Genomic DNA, 12107 nt, shown 5'->3' on the forward strand with positions numbered 1-12107 from the left:
GGTAACTTCTACAAATACTGTAGCAGTTAAACTGCATATCACTTCTGTTGTCTTCATGATAATTATCCTGTATCTTAATGGTTCTGTTCTAGCCAAACAACTTTTTAGGGAAATAAAAGGTGAAGAGGGATTACTCCAGTGTCAGTGTTGTGGACAGTGCTGGTTATGGCTTGAAAGTAGTCCAGTGACCAAGAAGACAATTGGGAGTATTTTTAAATCAGATCTATTACATATTTCCCCTGTGGGAATGACCATATTACCTCATGACTGTGACAGTAAATACTACTGCTTTTAAAGAAACGTATATAGATTTTGGAGTTGAGCCATTAATTGTAGTAGTTTAAAAGTCTGGATATTTTTAATATGAATTGATCACTGGGCATAGTCTCTAAAGTGTCAAGTTTTCCTGATTTTCTCTCAAGAATTAGTATTTTTGGCCAACGCAAAGCATCTGAAACAATGATTTTATAACAGACATTTCTACGTCAGGAAATGGTCATTGCTAAGTAAAATCTAAACCGCAGGTAAAATGCAAATTGTCTAAAAGATTGTTATTTCCTTGGAATAACTTGATAGCTTTATTATATGAAATGTGAAGTCAGATGCCACAAGTTGATTGTACCTTTTATTTTCATACAAAAAAATAGATTTTAAGTAAATTACAAAAATAATCTGACAAAAGGGCTTTTAAGTTAAGGACATTTTTAACAGTGTATGGATTCAAATGATGTATGCAAAATCAGCATTGGCTTCATTAAATTCCAATGTTAAAGCTTCCTAGGTCCCTGGTTTAAATTATATACAATTATTTCCATATGTACATGTCACTTGCAAAAACCTTGGCACTAAAGTACACACACAGTGAACTATTGTGGACTTTGAACATCTTCACTCATTGTATCCTGGTACACATCCAAGGGCATTCCCATTAGGAAGTTACTGAGGTAGTAGAGAAGGTATTTCCTCAGATGTATTTATGCAAGACTTCCTCATCCTGGCTGAACCATTCTTTTCCTACAGTAAAACAGGAAGGTAGAGAGGGTGAGTTAGTACTCTGAACAGCTTTAACAAAACTAAGTGATGGCTGACATAAATACAGAACATGACTTGGATATTTTTTTTTTTCTTGGTGGTACAGGGATTAAAACCAGGGCCTCCCACATAATAGCTACCTACCCATGAGCCTCATCCCTAGCCCCTAAAATGGCTTAAAATGAACCACAACAAAATGTGAGAAAAGGTTGAAAGATGTTTTTTTTGTACTGGGGATCAAACTTAGGACCTCATGCTAGCCAGACAGGCGCTGTGCTGCTGAGCTTTATCCCCAAAGGTTTTTTTAAAGGCTTAGAATGCAAGCTCTTTCAGCTCAGTGCCAGTGAAGATCTCTAATACATACCTGTGAGCAGGAAGCTGTTGATGGCATCAGTGTCGGTATCTCACTGTTGGTTCTGATGCATCTTGCAGAAGGTGGAAGGACCTCTGAAAGGGAAATGTTAGGCTCAACAGTCAGTGTCCATCTCCAGCATGGTTTAGACTTGGATTATAATCCTAGATTTGTGGACAATTCTAACCTCTGCCCTCGCCGCTGTGCTTCCAACATCTGTTACTTTTTCCTTTAGAGCACCTTGAACTCAGACTACACCTTGAGCTGATCTGTGAACCCAGCTCCCAAACTTCCACACACTGCTCTCACAGCTCTGCACTGTCCTGTCTCCACACTCCACCTGCTTCTCAGCTCTCACTTCCAGAAGCCTGCCCTGAAGCTTGGAATGTGAAGGTAATCATAAAATCTTGGCTGCGCTGCTAAGTCACTTGCCTCCACCTTGAGCCTATATTAAAGAGGCAACTGACCTTGAATGTTCCTTGTGGCAGAACCTGTAAGTCCTAGATTTGCCTTGTTCTGTGTATATAACGAAGTTGCCCATTTTATAGTTTGTTTATATAAAGGAATAACAGCCGGCGTGTGGCTCACGCCTGTAATCCCAGCACTTGGAAGGCTGAGGCAGGAGGATCATTGCAAGTTCAAGACTGGCCTAGGCTACAAAGTGAGCTCAAGGCCAGCCTGAACTGCATAGAGAGACCCTGTCTCAAAAAGGCAAAACAACAAACAAACAAACAAAAAAAAAAAAACCAGGATATAAAGATAGAATGCTACATGTAAAGTGTTTTTAGTATATACACACACAAAAATGGGAGCTATTGATACTGTGTAACCTGTGTAGCGGCTGTATAGTGTATCATGTTACTCTGTGAAAATTCCATTTTTTATAGCTCCTAGATTAACAGACACACACATTCAAACCTTCTGATTATGAGTCATCTTTCTGTAAGACACAGGGACACAGACCAGGACTCAAACTGACCTCATACGATTAATCTCTTTATACTGACCAAGTAGAAAGTAAGGATATCTTGAAGTTGAAGGCATGACACAAAATCAACTAACCCTGACAACTAGATCACCAGATCTCCAGTTTTAGCCTATTTCTTAAGCTAGCTGAGCTTTTCCTTTTTCTGTATCTATGAGCCAAGTGACTGATTGCCATTTTCCCAGGGACCACAAAAAAGTCTTGGGTAAGACAAGCTTTCCAAAGCTGAAGATGGCATCTAGTCTTCCCCAGATTATATACCCTGCTTTAAAGTACATACAACATTTTAAACTTTTGAAGGATTTCCTCTTACCTGACTTGGTCCAAACTGAGAATCCTCTGCAAGGGAAGACTCCACCTGAGACAGACTAGGTGATGATGAATCCAGAGAGGTGCTGGTGACCAGTTCCCCTAAAGCATCCACTTGTCTCCTTAAACTGTGTAAAGTGCCCTCTGTCTGCTGCTTTCCTTTGATTAACACTTCTGCTCGCTTGGACATAGAGTGTCGAAGTTGGGCCTGAAAGACACCATGGTAACTAAAGTTTTGCACAGAAGCAATGTACCACAACTATTAACCAGCTTCTTCATGTTTAACGTTTCATGGGCAAATCTGACTCCAGTTAAGGAAGACTGCTGAAAATACCTGAGTCCTTAAAAAAGGAAGAAGGTCCTAGAAGTGCTAGGGAAGGACAGACAGACCCTGTGTGTACAAGCTTTTATCACTCATTAATTAGGCCTAATACTCAAGCCCATTCTTGTAACAATACTTAACGATTCTCACGTCCCGTCCGCTCACAAAAGCAGCCACATCCCAAAGATGAAGCTTATCCTTTCTCATTCTCCCTCATGCACAGAACTCAACTCCCATTTATCCTGTTAAACCTCCAATCTTTAGCTCAACAACCATCCCTAAATTCTATACTCAGCTGTCTACAGATCAATCTTTCTTAGATATCTTATAGCACCTTTAAATTTGTGTTCTGAGCCAAACAATTCCTGACCTGATGCTCAAGCCTACTTTGCCAATATTCCTGATCTGTCCCCCAATCACTGATCTATAATGTCCTTGTTTTATCACCGTGTTTCTATTTCCTGTCCCAAATCCTTGTGTCCTATCAGTTTTAGTTGAGGTATGAAGCAGCTTCACATAGTTAAAGACACTGGATTCAACACCAGAATTTGTGTGTGTGCATGTGTGTATGGTGAAGTGCTCATATTGTTTTGTTTTGGTTTGTTTTAAAGGCCAACCTTGAGTCGATCTTCACGGTGACGTAGTTTCTCTCGGAGTGCTTCTCCTCGCCAGTGCTCATCCTTTTACAGAAAAAAAGAGACATCAATAAATCACCAAATACCATCAGTGGGAACCAGTCTTCCCTTGCTCTTACCCTGGTACCTCCAAATCTGTTTTTAGCTTATCTGAAGGAAGTGGGAACTAAAGCCCAGGGAGTAACAGGATAAATACTTACCATCATACGAATTTGAGAAAAGTTCAGTTTTTCTTCAAAAGGTCTGTCATTCATGGTGAATGGAAAGTTCTCTTTCAAGCTTTCCAATTCTCCTAGGTTTTCATTTCTTTCCAAAACTTCTACTACATCTGCTGGTAATTCTGGAAGAAACTGGTTGAGATTCTTCAGGCTGGTTCTGATTTCATCTTTAACTTCATACTTAAGTGTCCTCATTGCATCAGAGATTTCCATTTGTCTTCTTTCCAGATCTTTTTGGTTTGCCATCTAAATGGTGTCAAACACCATTAGGTGAAGTTTGGAATTTAACTTAAAACTGAGCTGTTTACTCATTTCCAGTAAGACTCAGGGTCACGACAGCAAACCTCTTACAGCTTGCAATGGTAACAAACTGCTGGTTGTGTCACGTGCGCCACAGGTTCACCACTAGTGACTCAGGGCAAAGTTAGACAATTTCTCATCCTCTGTAACCTCACCTGAACATGGAAAATATTATCTTTGCTCAGAAGTAGGAGCTGAGAATTTTTATGAAGTAACTTAGTGTTACCTAGCTGACAGCTATTGAAAGAAACTCCAAACAAGAAAAGGACCATGAACTGACACAAGTCGTAAGTGATCTGGATTATAAATGTGAACACTGGAATGGACTGAACAAATGGCCTGGTCAAACACTTTCATTCCATAGGGAAGAATCTGGCAGCAAGGACAATCTAGAGGTTTCCTAAAGTGCCACAGGCTGGGTTTAAGACTACTTGATGTGGCTTGCCTCCTAAAGAGCTTTAGTGATGAACTGCTAATTACTCTAGAGGGATCTGGAGTCAGTGAGGGCTTGTGGGCTTTAAACAACTTTTTCTAAGACATTGTTTTCTTGACTCAGAGGTTAGGGTTATGTGGAAGGATGGGGGCACTGGCAGCACAAATGAAACTGGAATGGCCACGTGGGATAGTCCAAGGGACGAAGCATGGCAAGGCCCACCAAGTGGCCACAGCAGCTCCAGTGGAGTTTAGGGATGGCCCAGATGCCAGCATGGTTATGGGACACCAAAAGCACCCAGGATTAGAGACCAACCATGCACTGGTTTATGCTGTTTACCTGGTTACACTATATGATATCAAAGTTTTTCCTAGGACCATTTTTCTCCTTGCCTAGAGGTGTGGCTCCTACACACCAATTTCTGACATACAATCTTAAGATTTTAACTTAGTTCTCTCAGCCATGATTTCTTGCTGGTACTGAGAACTGAACCTAGGGACTTCATACAGCTCCATCTATAGCCCTTTTCTATGACAAAATCACCTAGTAAATTGCTCAGGGTGGGCTCAAGTTGGAGTCTTCCTGCCTTAGCCTCCCATAGTGCTGGATAGGCTGATGGGGCATGATAAAATTTTATGCTAAAATATTATCTTTTTTTTCTTTCAAAAACTAACACAAAAAGTTTGTTGAGGGGGCCAGGGATACAGCTCAGTGATGCAGCCCCTGCTTGGTAAGTGTGAGGTCCTGAGTTTAATTTCCAGAACCAAAAAGGAAAGAAAAGAAAAATACTTTTAAAATTCTCTTAAAGCTTTTTTTGGTGGTAATGGGATACCAGGAATCAAACTCAGGACCTCACACTTGCCAGGCAGGCACTGTGCTGCTGAGCTAAATCCCCAGCCCTAACAGCATATTTCTTAACAAAATACATTTTATTCAGGAAGTACACTTTTAAGCTTAATGAAAAAACAGATTTAACTTAAATAACTTCTTTTTGGTGGCAGTGGTTATTGGAGATTCAACCTGGGACCTCTGCACTGAACTATATCCCTTAGCCCTTTTTTGTATTTTACTTTGATAGGGTCTCATTAAGTCACTAAGATACCCAGGTGGGCTCAAATTTGCAATCCTCTTGCCTCAGTTTCCCAGAGTGCTGGGACCACAGGTCCCACCACCATGCCCAAGCATTAAAGGATATTCTTACATAATCCGCTTTTCCACCAATTTCCATAAAGTATTTCCTAATAGACCTCTGACAACAATACAACCTGACTGAGCTCTGGGGGCTGGGGGCTTCCTGAGCCCTCCCAGCACGCACCTGCTTCTTGAGCTCCAGGTACTCATGCTGCATCTGGCTGAGCTCCTTCATCAGGCGCCTGGCCCGCTCATGGTTGTCCTGGGCGACCAGTTCAATTGTTGCCATTTCCTTCTGCATGCAGCTGTTCTCCTGCTTTTGCTCCTAGCACAGAAGAGAAAAATGATTCTCCCGGCCAACAGGTTTACATACTTCTTAGCCCTATAACTTCATTTCCTACCTGGGCCTTAGCTTCTTTAGCTGTAAAGTGGGGGTAAATCTATCTTCCTTTTGGGAGTAGGTGCAGTAGCTATGAGTAAATACATGCCAGATTCTGTTAAGACTAAAGTCTGAATCCCAGATCTGGGGCATTACCTTGATAATAAGTTTCTCTTTCTGAGCCACATTAATTGTCTGTAAAATGGGAACAAATACGCATCATTATAGAATGGTGAGGATGAAGTTTTAGACATCTATATTCTATCTTCACAATCATTTTATCTATCACTTGTGGTAAGTGAGTCACTCTGGGAAACGTGTTTACAAGTCCCTTTCACACAAGGCTCCATTAATCCCTCCAGTGAGCACTGGCAGAACCTACTTTGGCGCCCAGTGTGCTCACCGGCCTCCTCCACCATTAGTGCCACTAGGCCAGAAATGAACTCTTTGACTACCATCGCCCCAGTTGATTTCAGGTTAAAAGCATGCTACACTTAGCCTTCTGGTTTTAGGATAATGATTAAAGCTAATGCTTACGAAAAGGCCAGGATGAGAAAAACTTGTGAGCACTGCCTGCAGCTGTGGGAAGATGTCTACCACTCACTCTGACACCTCGGCATCAGCAGCAGCAGTTCGGCGAGCAGCAAGTGCTCTTGGCCCTGCATGTGTCATCTCCCAGCCAGCAGCGGGTTTCAGGCAAAACTCATCATGGGCTTCAAGAATGAAGTACGTAGAAATACACCACCACGAACAGGTGGGTTAGCAGCCAGGCTGATGGGTGACCTGACTTTACAGTGAGGTGCTGATGCAGCTTAAAACTTTAAATGTGTCATTTCCTTAGAGACTGACAGTGTGGCTGGTACTCACAAGCAGGTTTTTCTCTAGCTGGCTCCTCTGGATTTTCAGTGCTTCCTTCAGGCTGGCCACCTGCTTCTCAGCTTTCTTTCTTTCAGTCAAGAACTGGTTTCGCAGGAGGCTGAAGTCTGCCCTCATAGAGTCTGTCTCTTTCTGGAGAGCCAGCAGCTCGCTTGACTTTTCCATTAACTGCTGTTCCCGCTCTGAAAGCTGTCGTTCTGAAACCAGCATTTTTAGTAAGTTTGGCCAGAGGCCCTGGGATGAATGTGGACAGAGCTTCCCTTCCCTTGTGGGCAGACTGAAATGGTGACAGCCAGTGGTTCTGGTACTTTCTTACATTGTTAAGTCTTACAAGCCCACTGTAACCATTGCAAAGGCCTAGGAAAAACCCAACTAAAGACATCTTTGAGGCATAACTAGTTCCCAAAGGCCTAATCCCATGTAACAGCAGCAGCTATTTTCCCTCTGAGTCTGTGAGACCAAGTAGTAGTAGTAGTCCTCAGCCTAAGTTGCAGGGAACACACAATAGACTGCTGAAATTTTTTCTATAAAGCTGGATTTTTTATACAAAAAGGAAGCACTTCTGTGGTATGGCGGAAAAAGTGCAGGATTTGGGGCTATTTCACAGTCGAGGAACATTATTTTTGGAATCACAGATGCAAACACCTGGACATAGTGAATACTCAGTAAGAATGCTTACAAGGAAAGTGAGCTTTAAAAAAAATTTCTTCTCATCTGCCTATTTAGAATAGCAACCTGGTCAGATTGTACTTTTCAACACCGCTGTCATGGTCAAAACTCAGCGTATTTGTTCAATTTCATTTTTACTGTGAAATGATTGGGCCTGGATGTATCATAAGTTCACAGGGAAAAAAGGAGTAACAACTCTTTCAGATGCCCAATATTTTCTGTGTATTACTGAACCCCTGCAGTAAGAAAAATCATTTATTGCTGCTCATGTGTCCCAGATTTTCATGTTGACTTCATTTATGGTTCACGAGATAGCAAACTGACTCAAAGGGAAAAGTCTGTATTTTGGTATCATTCATTATGTGAACTAGGGACAGAGGTAGAATTGTTAATATTGTTTTTGACTCATTGGAACAAAATAGATCTTTATGACTATAGCTCATAAATAATGTACTTCAGAGTATCTTCTGCCACCTGTTTGCCTTACTTTGTTGAGTTAATGTTCTCAAAGAAGGCATTGCACTAAACTAAAAAGACTTGCTGGCCTATTGCAGAATCAAACTCTTCTCCAAAAAGATGTAAGTCCCTCTTGCCTTTCTGAACCTGTCCCCTCATCTCTCACAGGGCTGTCTCTCCTTGTTGTCCATCTTCCTTTATGGGCTCTGGTCAGGCCTTGGGTCTCCCTTATACTTTACAAGACAACCAGCAAAGCAACCCCACCCCACAGTAACGTTTCAGAATACATACTAGCTTGGGACAGCGTCTTCTCCAGGGTTTCACCCCACCTCTCCTCTTCCTGCAGAGTCCTGACTCGATCTTCAGCCACTGATACCTCTGTGAGCACCTGGTCCAATTTGCTTTTCTGGACCATTAACTCTTTTTCCAGCTGGTGCTGCTCCGCCTGCAATGTCACTTTACTGGCTTCTAATTTTTTTTCTTCACTTTCTGTCTCTTTCTGGAGTCTCTGAAAATTCTTAATAAAGAGTAGCCTTGGTTATAAAATAACAAGTATGGTATACCAGAAGAACATGAGGCAGATTCCAGTTCAACAGAAGAGGGAGAGAGAAAGTGATAGGGGAGAAGGGACAGGGGAGGAGAGAAAGAGAGATGTTTTGCAGAGGTAGACAAACCAGGGGCTAGGAAGCCACCTGGCCTGCATGGGAGGACAGGATGCAAGCAATAAATAGCACATGGCCACTAAGGTTCTTTATAAGGCCCATGTCCTATGATTTTAACAGCTCCTAACTTACATTGGTCCCAAGAGTCCCACAGCTGGTGTGAAAACCAACCCTGGTTACACTGGCAGTTAAAGGACAAACAGTTCTGTGAGAGCTATTTCTCAGGAGCTTTTTCCCATGGGAAAAGCTTACACAAAGAACAGAATAGTTCCTTTCAATCAAAATGTGTAGTACCATTTCCTGCTGGTCTAGTTTGAACTTGTTTTCTTCGATTTTATTCTGAAGCACTTGAAGTTGTTGCTGTTTTGTTTCAATTTCTTTTTGACAATCCTCAAACCTCTCTGTCCATTTCCTGATGTCCTTCTGGAGCCTGCTCTGCTCACTAAGCAGTGTATCCTGTTGCTTGCTGGTATGAAGCAGGTCCTTTAGAGGGAAGAGCAAATTGAAATTATTCAGAAAGCTCCCTTTACTAGGAGTAACCAATGCCAATCCAGTACCTTTGTCTGACAAAATGAGAAGCATAAAAATTCTTTATTCTTTATCATCTCAATAAACTTACAGAAAGGTCCAGAGTCAGTTACTACTTTTTTTCCAATGGCTAAAAATAAGATGGCAAAACCTCAGCAAAAGACTCCATTTCTCTTGGCGTTAGCTGCCTTTTCATTGCAATGAGAATACACAACATTCACCTCACACGATTCTTAAGGAAAATAAAAACTATCAACAAGGCTTACTTTTTATTGAAAAGAAACCTAATGTCACAATTTTGTTACTATTTGGAATATTTACACAGATTCAAAAAGCCACAAAATAATACATATCTCTTTAAAAAACACAAATTAAACATTTCTGAATTAATCATTCTTTTAACTCAGAAAATATTCCTAAGAACTTCCATAGAATTTTTAGAAGACTAAGGTCTCTTTTTTACACAGAATCTTAAAGGTACAAGGAAGAGATTTTAGGTGTTTAACTCCTAATGTACACAGTAGAAATAGGCCCAGAATTTGCCTAATGTTCTTTGAAATTCAAATTAAAGCACTATTCTCACAGGACAACACTGAACTACTTTTAGATTGTAAGATGTGTAAGGTTAAAGGGTCTGCCCTACTCAGCATCTGACTCTTATAACTAAGCCTAGGCTGGGGCCCCACCTGCGCCATGGAGAAGAGTGGTTGCTCTGGCCCCTCAAACCACCGGAACTGCTGGTCTGGCCACCATCTTACTAGCTTTGAGTAATGTTTTTTAAATCAACAGTTCTAGAGCTAAAATAAATTAGAAAACCTTTGCTCTGCACCAAAATTATTTCCTGTCCCTGCGGAGATCCGCTGGTGTGAAGGGGAACCTGACTTCATGATTTTTTCATTATGTCAACTATCCCTTCAGGATACTAAGAAAAGATTATACTTCTTTTTTTTTTTTTTGTCTTTTTCATTTTTATTGGTACCGGGGATCGAACTCACGACTTCCTGCTTGCAAGGCAGGCGCTTATGCCACTGAGCTAAATCCCCAGCCCCCAAAGATTATACTTCTTAACTTTACCTGTTTTGCTAGGTTCAAATCGTCTTGGACATTAGATAGCTCCTTTTGTAGTGAGTTTACTGCTTTTCGTTTTTCTAGGAAATATAATTTTCAAAAAATAAAAACATGTATATATACATGCAAGATTTCGACACATCCAAAAGGGTACAGCAAAAGTTAATTTAAACTTATTTCAGGTAAATGAATGACAGTGTCACATGTTTTACTAAAGGCCAAAAGAGTTATATGCATAGTCTGGATTTAGGCTTAGAGCACAGGTTTTTAAAGATTTTTGTATTCAAAACCTCAATAAAAAATTCGTAATTTTGGTGAAATGTACAGTTTAAAAAAAACTACCCCTTCTATTTTGCTGGTGGAAATGGCAACTATTAGATATAACCTTGAGAAAGTCACAAGAAAACTAAGCCTCAGAGTCCTCATCTGTATAGATGGATGAAATAACAGTCTATCTCATAAAAATGTTACAATTAGATGAAAAAATGTAAGATGTGAAGGACACAATAAAGGCTCAACATGTATATTATTAGTTTTAATATATAGTATTTTTTCCTAAATAAATCATGAATATTTACAAACATCTGGTAATCCTCTCTCATATACATACTTACCCATATCCAAGGAAAAATGTGAAAGGATATTTAAATTGTTAATAAGAAGTATCTCTGAGGAGTGAGGTCAACAGTAGTTTTTACTTCATCTTTTTTGCTGTTTTTAAACTGCTATTTAAGGACATGAATTCATTTTTTAAATGGAGATAAAATTTACATTTCACACAAGTCCTATTTAAAGGGTACATCTCAAAGACTTTTAGTATACTCAGAGTTGTGCAACCATTACCCAGTCTAATTTGTTTGGTTTTGTACCCAGTTCTCATACATGCCAAGTAAATGCTCTACCACTAAGCTACATTCCCCAGCCACCACAATCTAATTTTAGAAAGAAACTCCCATGATCAATTCAATGAATTCTGTAATAAGAACAATTAAACAATTAAAGAATCTAAGAAAGGGAAAATAAGTAACATTTTTGCAGTTCTGCCACCTCATACCCTGTAGCTGTTGCTGCATTGCTGAAATGTCCTTACACAGCGAGAGCTTGTCTCCGTTCAATTGCTCTAGCTCCTGCTGCAGCTGCTTGACACTCAATTCCAACTTTTCTAAGTTTGTCTGCTCCATTTTGCTGTTTTCTTCTGTAGCTGCTAAAACCCTACCACACAGAATAAATCAGAAGGTCAAATACAAATATTTAAGCACATGCAAGGCATGACTGAGGATTGGTGTTACCCTTTCACAGTGTGAAGTTGTGGAAAGTTTGGATGATTCTTAATATGTAAGACCCTGAACTCATATTCAAAAGAAATCTTACCAGCTTTCTACAGGAGAGATTTAAACAAACAAGTTAAAAAAGGATTCATTAAACTGAAGTTTTATAAAATCAGTAAAGACATGAACAATACTCAGAATTCCAAAAATATGAGTGAAAAAGATGAACTTATTGTACTCATGATACGCAAAAAAGCAGGAAACACAATTCTGTGTCCAGCAGGATTTCCCCACCTCAGAGATGCATGAGCATGCACTTGGCCAGCTTGGAAGCAGTGTGGCCTTTTTTTTGTCTACCTCCTTTCACTCAGCACAATTACCAAGACATTCATCCTAGTTATGTGTATCAGTATTTCACTCCCTTTTTGTTGCTGAGTAATATCCCATGGTACAGATACCACTACTCATTTATAGAATCTCATAA

The 12107-nt window shown here is 40.2% G+C and overlaps 1 protein-coding gene across 2 annotated transcripts in view; it reads right to left on the reverse strand.

Annotated features, from left to right (window-relative positions):
• Positions 1-612: 612 nt before the first annotated feature.
• The window catches only part of Cntrl (centriolin), a 77654-nt gene continuing 66159 nt past the window's right edge, over positions 613-12107 (reverse strand). Inside the window, exons 34-44 of one of the 2 annotated variants that reach the window (XM_003479133.5) lie at positions 11410-11567; positions 10362-10435; positions 9054-9242; positions 8389-8614; positions 6964-7169; positions 5902-6042; positions 3836-4099; positions 3618-3680; positions 2683-2886; positions 1397-1479; positions 613-1014 (exon numbers count right to left, since the gene is read on the reverse strand). In XM_003479133.5, the coding sequence (XP_003479181.1) occupies positions 1423-1479; positions 2683-2886; positions 3618-3680; positions 3836-4099; positions 5902-6042; positions 6964-7169; positions 8389-8614; positions 9054-9242; positions 10362-10435; positions 11410-11567 (1582 nt within the window). In that variant the 3' untranslated portion in view covers positions 613-1014; positions 1397-1422. Of the gene's footprint in view, positions 1015-1396; positions 1480-2682; positions 2887-3617; positions 3681-3835; positions 4100-5901; positions 6292-6963; positions 7170-8388; positions 8615-9053; positions 9243-10361; positions 10436-11409; positions 11568-12107 lie in introns of those variants that run through there. The other variant, XM_063259761.1, reaches the window with a different exon arrangement.

Source organism: Cavia porcellus, unplaced genomic scaffold, assembly GCF_034190915.1.
Source record: "Cavia porcellus strain 051 isolate PalLab524CR breed Dunkin Hartley unplaced genomic scaffold, mCavPor4.1 scaffold_1, whole genome shotgun sequence".
Classification (NCBI taxonomy): Eukaryota; Metazoa; Chordata; class Mammalia; order Rodentia; family Caviidae; genus Cavia; species Cavia porcellus.